The sequence below is a fragment of the Cajanus cajan genome, chromosome 5 (genome assembly GCF_000230855.2).
Source record: "Cajanus cajan strain Asha chromosome 5, NIPB_CcT2T_4, whole genome shotgun sequence".
Classification (NCBI taxonomy): Eukaryota; Viridiplantae; Streptophyta; class Magnoliopsida; order Fabales; family Fabaceae; genus Cajanus; species Cajanus cajan.
Genome location: NC_138521.1, coordinates 54,208,956 through 54,221,348, shown reverse-complemented (window position 1 = coordinate 54,221,348; position 12,393 = coordinate 54,208,956). Strand labels below are relative to the sequence as shown.

General features: G+C 29.9%; 1 protein-coding gene across 2 annotated transcripts; it reads right to left on the bottom strand.

The window, feature by feature from the left end:
* Nucleotides 1–1,803: 1,803 nt before the first annotated feature.
* LOC109808572 (VAN3-binding protein) lies at nt 1,804–5,622 on the bottom strand. Of its 2 annotated transcripts, none has more exons than XM_020371620.3 (7): nt 5,165–5,622; nt 4,355–4,651; nt 3,546–3,930; nt 3,042–3,221; nt 2,681–2,730; nt 2,524–2,581; nt 1,804–2,336 (listed from the first exon to the last, which is right to left on the bottom strand). In XM_020371620.3, the coding sequence occupies exons 2-7, from the start codon at nt 4,625–4,627 to the stop codon at nt 2,098–2,100; spliced, it is 1,185 nt and encodes a 394-aa protein (XP_020227209.1). In that variant the 5' UTR covers nt 4,628–4,651; nt 5,165–5,622; the 3' UTR covers nt 1,804–2,097. The 2 variants fall into 2 exon arrangements, with proteins under 2 accessions (XP_020227209.1, XP_020227210.1); XM_020371621.3 differs by having other exon boundaries at nt 5,232–5,622.
* Between the last annotated feature and the right edge of the window lie 6,771 nt (nt 5,623–12,393).

Sequence of the window (12,393 nt, the reverse complement as noted above, 5' to 3'; positions counted from 1 at the left end):
TTCTTTGGATCCTTATATGATTGCTAATTTCGTGAAATGAATACAACATGAGAATCTTAAATCCTTGGGAATTGTGGTCCTTGGAAAATGATGGAAATATGTTTGATTGATTATAAATGTTTTTGAAAATGTTAATGATTTTTATTGCATTAAACAAGTCAATAAATGTACCATGACGTTTTTATTACATAAAAATTTTATTTTTAACTCAGGAATATTAGTTTTCCACATCTCCCATCAGAAAAATTTTGTGAAAATTTTATCTAAAAATCATTCTTAGAAAAAATGTTTTCAATGTTAATTTTTAAATAATAAACTAAATATTATCAAGTTAAATCTTTGGAAAAGTGTAATAGTGTGCTTGGATGTGAAATTTAAATTGGGTAATTTATTTGTCTGAAAAATTTTAAATTCTTTAAAGTGAAATATTTTGTTTGGATAGAAAATTTATAAAAAAAAATTAAAATTCAAATATTTGTAAAATTTTTTAAATTTGAAATTCTTTATAAATAAATATTTTTTTTCTTATTTCACTCATATATTTTATCTTATCTCTTCGTGCTTTTAATTATTCAATATTTAAAAATAATTTTTAAAATTATTAAATATTATCTAATATTAATTTTTTAATTATTAAATATTTAAAAATTGACTAATATTTATTTTTATAAAATTTAATGTAAAAATCTCAACATATGAATATATATTTAAAATCAATTTTACTATAGTAAAATCAAATTATCATATTTAAACTAACAATTTAAAATTAAAATTTTTTGAATTGACTTATCCAAACAAAATATTTTAAGAATGATGAAAATTAAAGTCATAATAATTTAAATACCAAAATTTTAAATTCTTTAAATTTTTTAAATTTCTCATCCAAATACACCGTAAACTTTCTTTATACCAAATCTCTCCTTATTGTTACTTGTAACATTATTATTATATGTTTGATTTCTCCAAACATTTTATCCTGAAATAGAATACCTATTTTATTTCATGGAGAAAGTGATGACGTGTTGATGGAAAACAAATAATTATAAGCAATAAATCCTTTGATTATGTCGTAATATTGTAATTGTCGTACACTTTAGATACATAAGTTTTTGGATTTGGATCCTCTCCTACAATCCTTTCTTTCCAGCCCCTCTCCAGTAATAATAATAACCATTGGATATATCTAGTGACTCAAATTCAATCTTATAAAATTATTTAAAAAAATTACATTAATTACAATATTACAAAATTAATCAAAATTATTACAAAATTAATGTGATTTCTTAAATAATATTATAATAATTTTGATTAATTTTGTAATATAGTTAATGTAATTTCTTAAATGATTTTTATAAGATTCAATTTGAGTCATTAAATATATTTAATGGTTATTATTATTGCTAAAGAGAGGCTAGAGAGAGATGATTGCAAGAGAAGATGTAAATTATAATTTTTTTAGTTTTAACTTATCATTCCTTTCTTGATCTGGTATGAACATTTTTCCTATTTATATTTTGGTAAAAAAAAAAGTTAATTAAGGAAATATTTATGATATATCTTCTCTTAGTTACAAGCGATGCCTACCAAAAGATGTTGAGAGAAGAAAAGTACGTCGAGACAAAAGTAACTTGAGATATATATTTAGGATCAAGAAGCCTTCGAAGAGATTTAAATTCTGTGTTAAATAGATTTATCAGAAACTTGGTTTTAGTTGTATCTGTCAAGGACTTTTTTCTTTTTTTTTATACAGTTTTGCACTAAGTAAATAAACATCATTGCTTCAGTTTTGTGTCTTAGTAGCGATAGGCAAAATTTCGTCCCAATGTCCCATTCTTCTAGACATACATATACATAATACAATTACACACATAATTGTACAGCTGTACTGTCTTCAAAGAAATTAATTTACAACCTTGATTTTCCAAATATCTTTTTGAAATGTCATTCCCGATCCTTTTTCTTTACAACTCTACATATCTTGAAACCTTAGGTGACTTAATACACTCCTTTTGGTTTCAATAAAACAAAAGGTCTTCTTAAGTACTCAACTCTTAATTTTTTAACAACCAAACAGTGATACGATGTAATTCAAACTAGTCACATGCTGTTGTTAATTCTTAAAAATTCTAGAGAACGTTCTGTTGCTTCAACAGAGTTAACTCGATGAAGTAAACCCCCTATCTCATCAACCCATTTTTGCTTGTGGAATTTAGTGTCACACTTAAACTCTAGTAGACCTTGTGCAGTTTTAAGGCCAAAGTACAACTCTTCGGACGTTTTCCTTTCTTTTCTGTAAGGCCATGCCCCATCTTTGTCACAAATTCCATAAACCACACCTAGTACAATATATGCAATGAAAGTTAGACTACCTAACTCCAAAAACATGGAGGCAAGTGGGCAGAGTGGGAATTTCTTGATGTCCAAATCAAGAAAAAAATAAAGGAATTTTATGATGCCAATAGATGCATGGATAAAAGTGGTCGGTATGCGGTTGTTGGAGTTTTTAATGAGAAAAATGCTTACATTTATTATTTTTGGAGAATGCTCCTCCAACGTGCTTGCTTTTGATCTTGATTTTGACCTGAACAAAAGGAGAATACAAGAAATTCCTTTCTTATCATTGTGAACGAAACCATCTTCACATGAATGCTTGTTTAAGCCAGAATTTAATTTAGTATACCTGGCACTTCTTGTTGATGTATACAGAAACATGCTTGCATCGTAATACACCTGAAAAAGTAAAGCAAAACAGCCTCAGAAATAGTGATGAGCAAATTCCTATTATTATTTATTGGTGTGTACTTCTAGATCTTCAAAATTACAGCTCAATAATCATGCACGGTGAGTGTAAAACTTTTAAAATAATTATTATAAAAATTTGTACAAGTTTTACTTTGTTATCTAATAAAAAAAACATCATAAATGTAAATTTTAAAATAATTATTGAAAAAATCGACAAATTTATATAAGGAGATTTTTAATCGGATGTCATATGGTAAAATTAAAACTTGACTATGATGGAGCGTGTTTGGTGTTATCACCTTTTCGTGTGAGCTGCAACAAATCTCCTGCACATGGAGGATGAGGTTCACTCATCTGACCTTCAAAAGAAGGAAACCAATGAGATTGTGGTAGTAGTACCCTATCATAGGGACTTATAGATGCATTCCTCTTTGCTTCGTTTGGCAATCTTGCTCTTAGAGCTGCTTCTCCTCTCAAAGCTGATTTTAGAAAGCAATAAAATCTAGACGTAAATGATCAACATCTCATATTCTATAACAACTCTTAAAAACACTTTTCAAATCGATAAGGATAAGGATGAATAATTTCCACCCCAATTTAGGGGTGGATATACCTATAGTCAGACATTTTCACACATTCAGGCATTTAGAAAATCTAAACTGTAAGATAAAGATTGGATGACTTATGTTTTATCTTGGTAAATCAGACTTAAAAACACGTGTTTGTGATAGTTAAGGACTAGAAACCGTTGTTTTGCCACTAAAATCTCGTAAATAAGCTAAACCAAACACTTGAGCAAATACCTGTTGCAGCTGCAGCAGTAAGAGTCATTAGATCACCAGGGGTTTGAATATCAACCGCAGACTTTACAGTAGAAGCCACATGGTCATGATGGGCTCCAGCTAGTTCAGCCATTTCAATGCAATGTGATGCCAAGAGTTGTGTGGCTGAAGCCAAAGCAAGGTTCAACTTCGAGTGAGAGCCACTAGAGTTCTCTGCTGCAGCAACTGAAGCCAAGGCTGAAGCTAGCCCAGCAATGGACACAGCAGAATGCACTCGTGCATTTTCTAAACGTGCCCTTTCTTTCTTCTTTACAGTTGTATTAGTATTCCGATGCTGCCTCTGATGAAACCATTTTCCAATGGTACCCATCTTTTTACAATTAGGAGAAGGTATGATCTCACCTGTCTGCAAAAGAAAGAGTAGAAAACTTAGTTTGCAGAGAATAGGGTGCTGGGTAGAACACAATACGATCCATATTTTTATACACTTATGTGGACTTGTGATTATTTTGGTTTAAGACAACAAATATCTTTGAAGGATATAATTCTACTTGAGTCAGGTAAGATTACTCATGTACTTAAAAGCAAATATATAAACAAGTACTCAAATCAATGACTATTAGTTAAGTCGAAACAATCTTACATAAGTTGATTTACGTGTTCGGTGGTATATAAACTTGTGATTAGAGATTAGCAAGTAATTTTGTTAGCATATTTCTTTTTGTTAAGCAACTATCATTCAGAGTTATGGCTGATGATGAGATTATGAGATTCAATCAACAATTAATGCAAATGGGCATATAATGATGATTGGAAAGAACATGGCTTACTACTAACTGATGTGTCAAAGTAGCTTCTGGCAAGGAGGCTTGATTCTTGTCATGGAAAGTGTGCTTCTGTTTTTCCAGAAGAGCCTTTGAAATTTCTGCAGCAGAGAGGCTCCATGACCTGGATAAGAACTCCATAGGCTCATGTGGGGTAGGTGGCTGAGGTATGGCTGGTAACGATGAGACCAGTTTGAGTTCATCATTTTCATGCACATCCTCTAATTCTAACCCATGCCACGAACCAACTTTGCAAGGCGGAAAATAACCACCATCCATTTTGGTTTCTATCAATCAATCAATCTGTTTCCACACCAATACCGAATGTTCCACTCAAAAACTTGGAATCCTTATATAGGCAGAAATTAACAAACGACCCAAAAAGCACACAAAAGAAGGTTAGTTTCGACTTCTGATTGACACACACTATTTGGGGTTCACAGGAGCCGAAAAAGGTAAAGGCAAATGTTTGGTGTGATTTGAAAATAACCGGCTGAGTACTGTTTTAGTGTTTGTGCACAACAGCAACAGATAACTACTTACAATACTGGCAAACCGTGCCGTATATTCCAAACTCTCACTGAATTAATCAATTAAAAGAAGAAATGGTACACAAAAGAGCACAACAAAACATCTTAGCAAACTTTGGAAGGCACACACACACAAAAAAGTCTACTTTGAAAACCCAATTAAGTCCCTTACAAACTATGAAAGGCTGAATCAACTGAATATATAATAATCCGATTTCTCAAAGTGTTATTAAAAAAAGTGCTTTACAGAGCTTGCAACCTTAACATAAGCTTTTGACCAAGCTACCTGCTTTTGCGACCAATTGAGTCTCAAATAAAAGAGAGTTTAGAAGCAACGAGGCAGAATAGATTACATGAACACTAATCTAAGTCTTGTGCTTTGGAGCGCCATGAATTCAGGTTGAAGTTGATTAAAGAATCGGAGACAAGCAAGCCGGTGTTCACGAAGCTCAAAAAACAAGTGTTCTAAATATTTAATAAGACATGTTCCTGAAGAACCGGGCATTTGTTCCTAGGACTCATGCACAACCCTGTTGTCGATGAGAGAAACAATTTGATTGATATTATTTTAAAATTATGGTGACATTTCATGGGAGAAGGAATATTAAGATGTGTCATCGACTATGAGATTAGGTACCCTACTCAGGGTTGTTGGAAATTGGAATAAAGTGAGTGAAGTGCAGGACCAGCCCCTATGACTACGAGATTATGATCACATTGCATGGACCTTAGACTGGACGGCGATAGGGGCGGTATTTACTATTTTTGGTTAGAGAAATGATATATGAACACTTATACAATAAAGAAAGAGAAAGAAATTTAATATATAATAAATAATGTGAATATACAAAACAAAATGAATAATGTGCACAAATGTTGTACACATTATTGTAGTAATTGTTATATGTAATTATTCTGACATGTGACAGAAACCTTTGCAATTCAGGAGCGTAGTTCATAGACTACTAAGGGGATAAAAAAAGTGTACTTTATTAGATATTTGGAAGAAGTGTTTTATAGGGTACAATAATGTTACTCGACTCCAACCGAAACTATCTTTGATAAGAGCTATACCCCCCTCCCCCACCCCATATATATATGGATATGAGTCTAGGTTTAACTCTAAAAATTTTATATTGAATCTTATATTTTAAATAAATTTTTTTATAATATAAATTTAAATAATTCAACTGTTAATCTATTTTTGATCATATATATTAATTTTTATATGATTTGGAATTTTCTAAATATATAATTTATCGATGAATATTTATACATATTTTAAATATCATATTATATACATCAAGATAAAGTATTGTGATGAACAATTAAATGATTTTGAAATAATGTAAAATTTGATACACACAATCTTAAATATAATACCACATAATTTAACGGTTAGATCGGTTAAATTTGTATTATACAAAAAGTTATCAAATGTATATGATTTGGTGTAAGTTTTTAAATTTACATATAGTGTCAACAAATCCTTGCTCTCTCTCTCTCTAAATATATATTGTACCCTCTTGGATATTATTTAACATGGAGGACAAGTGTACCCTTCCGAACATGGGTCATGCCGACATGAACATGTCGAGTATGAATATATGGGGAGATAAGTAACATATACAGTCAGTCTTAGAGCTGGTCAAGGTTTGTCTGATCTACATGTCTAATAGACAACCGATTAGGATGTCATGAGGTTTGTTGAGGTTAGCCCAACCCCTATAACTAGTACAAAGCCGACAAGCCTTTCCTAAGGCCACTCGAAAATAATCTGAATGTTTTACCTAATGCAAAATCTTATTTTTAATAACTATGATCACACATCAATATACAATATCTAATAATAGATAAAGAACCCATAAAATCTTGAAATTCTCGAGGTCCATAAAGTCATGATGGTTAGGTATAAAACCCTAACCTAATTAAGGGCAAAGATGAACAGAATACATTTTTGAATGCTTTGACTTTATTTGAGTAGCAGATTAACCCTAGTATGTTCTCTATACTAGAAGAATCAAGCTCGTCATGGGTGAAAAAGTTACCAAAAGTTCTCTGGTTTTACCATACAACGGTTCAATATTCGACTCATGAGACTCTTTTTAACTTAGCGTGTATGGAAAAAATGTTATTATTCCAATTGAAATTAGTTAACATGCTATGTGAACGATATGTTTCTACAAAGAGGAGTACGAACATAGAAGGCGTGCCGACCTAGACATAGTTTTTGAGATAAAAGAAATGGACCAAATTAACCAAATGGCTACTCAGTGTTGTGCAACATTTAAGTAAGACTATAAGGTTGTTCCAAGGAAGTTCAAGAAAAGATACCTTGTTTTGAATTGCGCCCAACTAACCCAAATCAAGAATAAGCTATCCCCAAAATGGATGGGGTTGTATTGAATTAAGGAAGTTTTAGGGAAGGGCACGTACTGACTCAAGACTGTTGATGGTGGCAAAATTCTGAGAACATGGAATGTTGCGAGTTAACAATTTTATTATAGTTAAATTGTTTCTTTTACTTTTCCTTTTGTTGATTGTTCCATTTGTTTTGCTTTATTGTTGCGTTACATTATTGGAATAAAGTTTGTGTCATTCATACAAAAAATAAGTAGGATCGTAAAAAAAAGTTACATAAATTGAACCAGTTGTACAATGACAAGTGTGACATGAGTAGAATTGGTCGTACACCAATTGTCACACGAAGACTAAAAAGAAGATACTTGACTTGAATCGTTTGTACACCAACAAGTATGATATAAGTAGAATTGATCGTACACTGACAACCATGCGAAGACTAAAGAATAAGATACATGATTTGAATCAATCGTACATTGACAAGCACAACATGAATAAAATTGGTTGTATACTAACTACTAGTGAAAACTAAAACAAAGGTATGTGACTTAAATCCGTTGTATATCATCAAGCACAACGTGAGTAGAATCGATTATACACCGTCACACGGAGACTAAAACGAAGATATGTGACTTGAATTGGTCGTACACCAACAAACGCGACACAAGTAGAATTAATTGTACACTGAATGTCACCCAAAGACAAACAAAAAAGTGCATATGGGTTAATCGTGAATCAATCACCACGCACAACCAACTCAGTTGCAAGCCTACTTGAATCAACAAAAAAATAAAGGTAAAGCTAATTTTGAAGATTGACAATCAACTTGGTTGTACACTGACAAGCACAATATAATCATTAAAATTCTTATACTAATGGTGGCAAAATAAAAAGCATAAAGGTATGTCATTTAAATTACTTCAATGTGTTTTATATTCTACATTGACAAAAAATGATTTGAAGTATAAAGTGTAACATAATGATGTCTCTACATTCTACAAAGCATAAGGAAACTCCACAAATGACATAAACACTACACCAATTAAATACACCTCTTACTATAGAGTCCTAAGAATGCTCGTGAATTGAGGTTCATGGTGACTCCATAGTTAGTAGTGAGTTAGATATTAGATACACAAATAAACCAAGAACCTTAAATTGCATGTTAGATAACCAGAAAGCCAAGGCAATTCCATATCCCCATATCCTTGAGTTATTTGGTTATCTAACAAATATCTTGTGATTCATTTTTCAAAAATAACAACGAATGTGGACTACAACGTTGTTTCACTATTAGACCAATTTATAAAGGAAAATTATGGAGTAAATACTCAAAGCATGACGACTACATTGAAAATACAAATAATTAACCCTTTCTAACGTTTCCCAATAGATATTATTAGTCTATATTAGAAACCTACATATTCGTTGAATGCATGCACTTGTAAAGTAGTCAAAATTAAGCATCAAAAAATTCCTGAAACACATATTTGTAAGACTCTGATTAGTATTGATGAGTACAGAATTTAGATGTTATGAAGTTGGCATTTAAATGTTACAAGGTTGGAAATTAGCCGTTGTGAATTCATAGGCGAGAAAGTGAAAATAAAGCAAAGTAATAACACAAATAAATGCAAATCATAAAAGTCGAAACTCATATGACATAGTGACAAAGATAGGAATTTGTGAATGCTTGCAAAAATAACAAGTTAAGTTTTTACGTTCAACTTAACATTGAGTACGTTTGGACAATGAAACAAAAAACAAAAATGTCTTGAATAAAGAAACATGATAAGAACAAGTCAAAAACCATACTCAATCTTCCTCTAGTGTATCCATGAAGTCGTCATCCACAATCTCCTTAAAATACTCGACCTTACTCACATTGATGTCATCATGGAGGAAATTCACTTGAGTGATGATTACATCAAATCCATGGACGAACTTGCTCATCGCCTCAATGTTGGTAACTTGGACGTCATTTTGCAACTTCGCAATTTCTACCTTAGATAAGGCGATCTTACCCTAAAATATTTTGGTGACATTGATAGTCTTATTTCACGCAAGTCACACTTCCTCAAGTTCTTTCTCCAATCGGGATTTTTCTTTTTCCCATGCTTTCTTTTCATTGTCAAAACCTCAATGACTTTCTAACAAATTGTCCCTTTTAGAAGTAACCTGTTTCATGTCAACTTTTCCTTTATTTAAATTTTCTTCACCCTAGTGCATTTTTTCAAACTAAAACACACACACACATAGAAGGGATCCATTTATTCCAAAAGCAAATTTACCTAGACTTACTTCACTCAATAACTTGTGTTATACATTAAATTTTAACGATTTAATCACCAAGTTAAAAATTCTTAATATATAGATCAAGTCTACAAAGTTTAAAAAAAAATTTAAAATTATTTTATATTCTGTTTCATTAATTTAAATCAATGTATAAATATTTTTATGATTATCTATTAATTTGAATTAATTAAATGAACTATTAAATAATTTTTAATTTTTTTTAAAACTTTGCATAATTGATCTATCAAATACGAACTTTTAATTGAATGGTTGAATTGTTGATATTTAATGTAAAACATATGTTATCAAGTGGAATAAATCTAATTAGACTTACTTTTAGAGTAAGTAGATCCCTCCTCATATATATATATATATATATATATATATATATATATATATATATATATATATATATATATATATTTGATGAGGAATCTATTTATTTTAAAAATAAGTCTACCTAAATTTACTATTTTTAATAACATATATTCTACATCAAATTTTAACAATCCAACTATTAAATTTAAAATTCTTAATATATAAATCGTTACAAATTTTTTAAAAATTTAAAAATTATTTAATATTTCATCCCATTAATATAAATCTACATGCTTTTATATTTTCCCTCAATAATAATACGTGGACACTTCTAATTATCTTATTCCGATGCCTTGTCTTTTACGATATGAAAATATATGGGACAAAAGCTCTTCCTTTCCTTTTCATCCTAAAATTAAGGTAGGAGAATAGTACAAAAAAATATAAAAAATTTATTCAAACATTTTGGATGTTATATATATATATATATATATCATCCATATTTATATCCAGGATAACTCATAGAAAAAAACATATAATTGATATTTGTTAGTTCTATTTTTTTAAAAATAAGACTATAATTTATTATATAAAACTAAATAAACGTGTTCTTTTTATAATTTAAATAATTAAAAAAATTAAATTTCTAATATGAAATTACTATATTAGAGTTATAACCAGTGCATTAACAATTACTATTATTCTATAAACAAATATTGCATGTTAACAACTTCACCTTTAACTGAGTGGTCCTTGATGCCCTTCTCTAGTATTATTCCTTGCTCCACTCCTCGGCCATCGTTATAAATTAATCTACAAGCAACCAAGACAAGAGGGTCAGGAAATGACAGGATGAACATACATAAAAAAATAAAAAATAAAAAGTTATATGACGAAATTTTTTTATAATAAATTTTTTTATCTCTTTGCAACATATTAATGGTCTTATTTCATTTTTTTTCTCTTTTAATTTTTGTTTTTGTTCGACAATTGTTGTACAAATTTTATTTATAAAAGCAAATTGTCTTTGTAGAACTTGTACACAAACTTTTCATAAAATACATTTTTTGGTTGAATTGAAGCTGAAGTAATCATTAAAGTTTAAAACTGAAGATAAATTCGTGTAAAGTGCTCATCTGCATGGGCGTCCCAGCTATTACGAAGTGATGGGAGAAAGCGAAAGGCATTCTTTACTAAAGTCAAGAAGCTTATCCATATAGCCATATATAGAGTCCTTCTTAATTCACTTGTTTGAGATATATTTTTTTTGTTATTAATTATTAATCTGATTTTTTTATTTAAATTTAGTTTACTTTTGTTTAAGGTGACTAATTAACTTGTTATTTGACCAACGAAAACAAAATATAGGCATGTCTAAAAATCTGGATACTTGTAAAAAAAAACTAAAAAGAATCTCAAATATAATAATGAGTTTTTTTTTCGCACAGATTTTTCTTTTTATAGTGGGAAAAAAAATCTATATAGCGTAGGTGCAAATGTCTGTGAAACACAATTCATACATTTTTTTTTAATGGGATCTGTATTATGTTTGAAAGGTATTGAAGTTACTACCATGAAAATCAAACATTTAGCTCACATAAAGGTAGCGAGAGTAAATCTTTCGTAGTAGCTCAATTATTATTCCTAATTCTAGTTCGATGAATGTTTGTGTTAATTTTAGAGTTTAATAAATATATATACAAATTCTTTTATAACGTCAACTAAACAAAAATTAGTTTATGATATAAATTTTAAAACATCAATAATTAATAACTCATTATATATGTATTAGAGATTTTACATTGACTAATAATAAGATCAGCAAAATATATATAAGTGAAATGATAACTCTCACTTTACAAATTAATTTTGTTAGATTGAATTTATTCAAACTTACTTTCTAGGAAAATATTAAAGTCTATCTTCACAATATAGATATATATATAATTAAGTAAATAATTATGTTTCATTTGAAGATCTTAAGTATGTTATTCATCTCTTATTTATCATTTTTAATTATATAATAAAGAATTTTAAAAAATAATATATATGAGTGAAGATGCTAATTCAAAATTAGGATCATAAGAATAATAAATATAGTCATAAAGGTAGAATTAGAGTATAATAAATATGTGATTGCAAAAATAAGATTTATTAGAATATATTTGATAATATAGGATGGAAGGTGTACATAAAGGGGTGTAAATAACAAAAAGACATGTTTTTTTGTTCTAAACGAAGCCCAGAAGTGTGTACGAGTCCTTGATCAATGGTCACCAGTCAGCGGTAACTACACGGGCATTTGCTTCCTCTACTGTGTACTCACTTGCTTGATGCCCACCACTTGTGAGTTGTGACGAGAACTGCAAGCCCAAGTTCTTAAGGGGTTGGAGAAAGCAAGGCCCAATAGTAACTTTATGAATCAGCATGTTTAGGATTTACCGTATATTGGGATCCGTATTGCCGTAAGGAGGTTGCGAGGTTAATAAAATATGAAAAACGCGAGTTTAAAATCGAGTCATTTATTGAATTAAAAGAGAA

Excerpts from the sequence above, each read along its gene's own strand:
- LOC109808572 (XM_020371620.3), bottom strand. The coding sequence starts at position 4,627 with ATGGATGGTGGTTATTTTCCGCCTTGCAAAGTTGGTTCGTGGCATGGG. Across the intron at positions 3,222-3,545 it reads TACTGCTGCAGCTGCAACAG|CTTTGAGAGGAGAAGCAGCT; the intron begins GTATTTGCTCAA and ends TTCTAAAATCAG. Across the intron at positions 2,582-2,680 it reads ACATCAACAAGAAGTGCCAG|GTCAAAATCAAGATCAAAAG; the intron begins GTATACTAAATT and ends CCTTTTGTTCAG.